The 4,467-nt window shown below is 40.3% G+C and overlaps 1 protein-coding gene across 1 annotated transcript; it reads right to left on the minus strand.

The window, feature by feature from the left end:
- Window positions 1–117: 117 nt before the first annotated feature.
- On the minus strand, window positions 118–4,222 carry LOC140776977 (transcription factor RF2b-like). Its single transcript, XM_073120863.1, has 4 exons — window positions 3,558–4,222; window positions 2,235–2,367; window positions 1,656–1,740; window positions 118–798 (listed from the first exon to the last, which is right to left on the minus strand). Exons 1-4 carry the CDS (start codon window positions 4,133–4,135, stop codon window positions 440–442), a joined length of 1,155 nt encoding a protein of 384 aa, XP_072976964.1. The 5' UTR covers window positions 4,136–4,222; the 3' UTR covers window positions 118–439.
- Between the last annotated feature and the right edge of the window lie 245 nt (window positions 4,223–4,467).

Consider the following 4,467-nt stretch of genomic DNA (forward strand, 5'->3'; position numbering starts at 1 on the left):
TCTTATATTTTTGTATAAGATAGGGTCAAGATGGGGGCATTGATCATCCGAGTTTGATCAAATAAAAACTAAAGCAAAATTAACAAGATTATGTGGTGCAAACACAGTATTATCATGTGAAAAGAAAACCCATGATAAACAATTTTATACAACAAAATGATACAGTTCTGGGAGAGGCTCTAATTTCCAACATTACAGCACTCAAGAAATGATTTCAAGCAAACATAAGATGTAAGAAATCTACAATGTATGACAATGAGATCTGCAGTCTGGCTTATGGCCGGAATGAAGAAAGAGTAGTCCTGGGATTACACACGAACAATCTCCAGTAAATAGAATGAAAGAATTAAAAATGAGCATGCATAGAAGATGCTGCACGATGAAGTCAGGCTATGGACAATGAAATCAAGGAAAATCATCGGTTGTTGGGTAGGCCAGGTTAGAAGTTGCTGCTGCTTTCAGTGGCAGAGATCGATGGACTCTCTGACTTCACTGCAAAAGAACCTTTACTTATGTCCAACGCCTGTAGCCTCCCAATCTGATCATGATGTGCTGCCGCATCTGGAATGGTGATTGAATGAGGGAACTGGTTATTTGGGACATTTGGCTGAGACTGGTTGAATTGGGGTTGCATCTGAAAGCCTTGGTGCTGGACTGGCTGTTGCTGGGCAAGCATGAAGAACGAAGGATTATAGGGCATGTTTTGCAGCTCAGCATCACATGTCTCACCAGGGTTTGTGATTTCCCCTGTTGCAATCTTGAGCCTCTCAACTTCCTGCTTTAGGGCCTCATTTAGTGCTGCAGACACATCACAAATTTACAATTGTTAGCAATCATTAAATGCCATCTCAAAGAATGAGCACAAATAATAGCAAGTCTAATTAAATTATATACGAGACTGAACGCAATCAAAAGTAATAATGGTGCTGTATACTCTCACATATGAAAAATACTTGGATCGTCTTATATGAAACAATACTCTTATTGAAAATGGAAGATATACGACATCCCACAAGTTAAAAGTTCCATCTTGATTTTTCAAGATCTTGCACGCAGCAAGATTTTTTACATTGATTATACAGAGAAAATGGTAGCAGTGCCTTGTGGCAAGGCTCATTAAATTTTCTTAAAAACTCTCTGTACCTGCTTTTGCCTCACAGATCACAAGTTAATAATTAACAAAGTTTTTTATATATAAAAAAGATCTTGGCCCTTTCATGTACGTGAAAACAAACAACAAGAGCATGATAGGAATAGCTTGAAAATAAAGCATTTTCAGCTAGTTGCAAATTTTCATTTAAATCCACGAAACATCCAAGTATAGCCAAAAAAATCAGGCTTTAAGTTAACCCACTTAGAAGGCAATTTCCTTGAACAAGACACATCACAAGTCACAACTTATGTTTTTCTCTGGAAAAACTCAATTTTCCATGTGCAAAGTAAATAAGTGTTGGTGAATGTACGTGCACCCTGTTTCTCGTCTTGGGAGTAGACAAGCTCCTTTTTACAATAGTAATGAGAAAAATGACTAACATAAGCTAGCTGCCTAGGCATCATCTCCAATCAGTCACATTTCACAAAAAATAGCATGTAAATGGGAGCAATACTCCGAGGAGCATTAGAGTATTAACAGTTACAAACACAAATATGCTTACCATCACACAGTTGAGCTTGTTGTTCCATAGCTTGTAACCTTAGCTTAAGCTCAGCATTCTCTGCAGAAAGCCCAGTTGTATCCCTCTGAAAATAAAGCCAATGGTAAGAGGATGTTCGTGAATATAACACAACACATTAAAGTCAAAATTCACAAGAAGAACATCTACGAGCTGAAACGACTACTTGGAAATCTGACAGTTAATTTCAAGTCTTCAACTCTATTAGTCCCTCAAATATGCCAGCAGGTTTATCAAGGTATATGCAGTAGGCAACAACTAGTGATAAGTTACCTACTAGACCTGTATTTACGCAAAACGCAAAGGGGAAAAAAATAAAGAAATGAGAAGTAATTGTGATGGTATGGCCTAGACAGAAGTCACAGAACATTGTCAGGACCAAAGGAAGGAGCAATAAAACAGGCTAAAGCAGATCACGTACTGAAAATTTCTTTGATTAATGCTAGTGCAAAAGCAATTAATGGAGAACTTCAAGCGAGTTAGAATGAGATCATAATAAATCTGGTGAGACACAAATACATGAAATACCAGATTTGTTTATAAAACTAGATCAGCAAGGACCTGGAATAATGTTAGCTGAGCAGACAACGTTGTAGCTTCAATTTGAAGGTTTTGAACTTTCCGCTCAAGTTCTGACATGTAACGGGCCTTTCTTTCTTTTGACCGAGCTGCAGACTGTCGATTTGCTAGAATTCTGCTTTATTTAAATCAGTTAGCAAAACTTCAAGGACAATAGAGCAATACAAAAAATGTCAACCTTGCCAATTAGATATCATCTATATGAGAGCATGCAGAATATTTGATACAAAACAAGAATGCTGACATAAAGAGGATCTTGAGAGTAAAAGCCACAAGGAAGTTTCTAATTTTCTTGTAGCTAGTGAGAAGAAATCCAGAATTCTGACAAACTTTTGCATGATAATACTTCCATATAATAACTCATTAAAACTTGGATAAAACTTGAATCCCTTTGGTTACAATTATTCGAAATTTTCCATCAGCAAACAGCCTGAATGCATGATTGAGTCACACGAGTGTTAAAATAGTTGGCCACATTATATAATGCTCAGAGACTAAGAGCTTCTACCTCAGCCAAGAGATGAAGTCTCCAAATGAATGGAATGATTCACCTTCACCTTTAATTAAAATTAAAACCAACATACCTTGCTAATCTCGATCTTCATAAAGATCCTTAGTAAGTCAGTGCAAGGACCATAAAGTTGTCCTTGTTCATATGTTCAAAGTAGTACATTAATTTGATACTTGTCCATAGGGAACTTCTTCAAGTTCCGTACAAACCTAGTTTCGGCATCAAAAACATTTGCAGCTGTTCTATAACTTCTTATTCTGATAAGTTCCCCACACGAATTTTTACTAAAATATATGCAGCCTCAACATTTAACCAGTCTAGGTGGCTTTACACCAAATAAGCTGATGTTGTTGAATATCAGACATCACTAAAAGAATCACTGACCTTGACAGTGGCTTTATACAGTGTTGTAAACACTGAACAAGTCAGCGGTTTATTATAGCAGCAAACGGCTGAAATATTCAGCAATTTCTTTTCAATTCTAAGAACGAGAGGTATCTCTTGTAGGCAGTAATCTACAGAAAACTGCTGAAACATTTCATTTGAATTTTCAGGTGCTTTACTGCCTAGCTGTCATAGAGGAATCTAGGAGGATTCATCAATTTATCAACAAGTTTTCAAGTGAAACCCAATATTTTTTGCAAAATTCTATCGTGCCTTTCCTATGTATAACAGCCCTTTCATTCTAATCTTAAAGAAGTAAAAAAAGAAGCATGAAAATTAAGGAGGCAAAATGCTATAAAAGCAGAAAGGGGCAACCAAACAAATTTTGAACTCCAAAAAGCAAAGGCCACCTTTTTGCTCGTTTCGGATCAATTGCAGCAAGCTCCTTAAGCTGCTCCGCCGTCATCGCCTTCTTCGCCTCCATCACCTCCCCAAACACTCCTTCCCCCTTTCCGCTCCGCGAAGACATTATTGAACACCAATCAACCGAGTTGCTATGCCGATGCTTGGGCTTCGACGCCGCAGCTGCTTCACCCTCCGCCATCCGATCCCGGCAAACACCGCCATCAGAACCCGATCCACTTCCTTCCGGTCTACTATCGAGCTTATCCATGTCCATGAAGGTGGAGAAGAGGTCGTCCTCCGATGCAATCTCGTCGGAGACGGGGTCGCCGGAACTCTGGTCGAGATCCTCCGGGATCCGGAATGCGAACTCGGATCTGGCCCTCCGGTGATGGCCCCCGCGGATTGAAGTTGGATGGCCAGTGTTGGGAGTCTGGAACATGAACGGAGCTCCGGTGGGCGGCACCGGCGCCGGCGCCGTCGAAGCATTGTGGGCAATGGGGTAGATAAGGTTGGAATTAGGGTTAGGGTTCGAGTTCGTGCTGAAGTTTGTAGCTTTGGGTGGATCTGGGGGTTTGGGTTGCATCGCAAGCCTTCTCCTCTTCCCTCGGAGCTTTCACGGGGTGAGCAAAGAGAGATAGAGATGGAGAGAGAGAGAGAGGGCCTTTTTACATAAGCACCGTTAAAAAGAAAGTTTCAAATATAGCACTTGCTCTTAAGTCCAACAAAATATCATATTTTCCTTTTTACGCCCTCGGGCCTACCATAACTGATGAGATGTACGTATTCCGTAGTCCAAGAGCTCGATCCGGATCCAAATGCGCCGAATCCGGATCCGCTACCAGGATACCATTGCAGATTAGGAAGGTAAGTACACTGGCGGTGACGGGATCTCAGCACTACCGTCCCTCCCAGAGG

Source organism: Typha angustifolia, chromosome 15, assembly GCF_048772165.1.
Source record: "Typha angustifolia cultivar Huaian chromosome 15, ASM4877216v1, whole genome shotgun sequence".
Taxonomy (NCBI): domain Eukaryota; kingdom Viridiplantae; phylum Streptophyta; class Magnoliopsida; order Poales; family Typhaceae; genus Typha; species Typha angustifolia.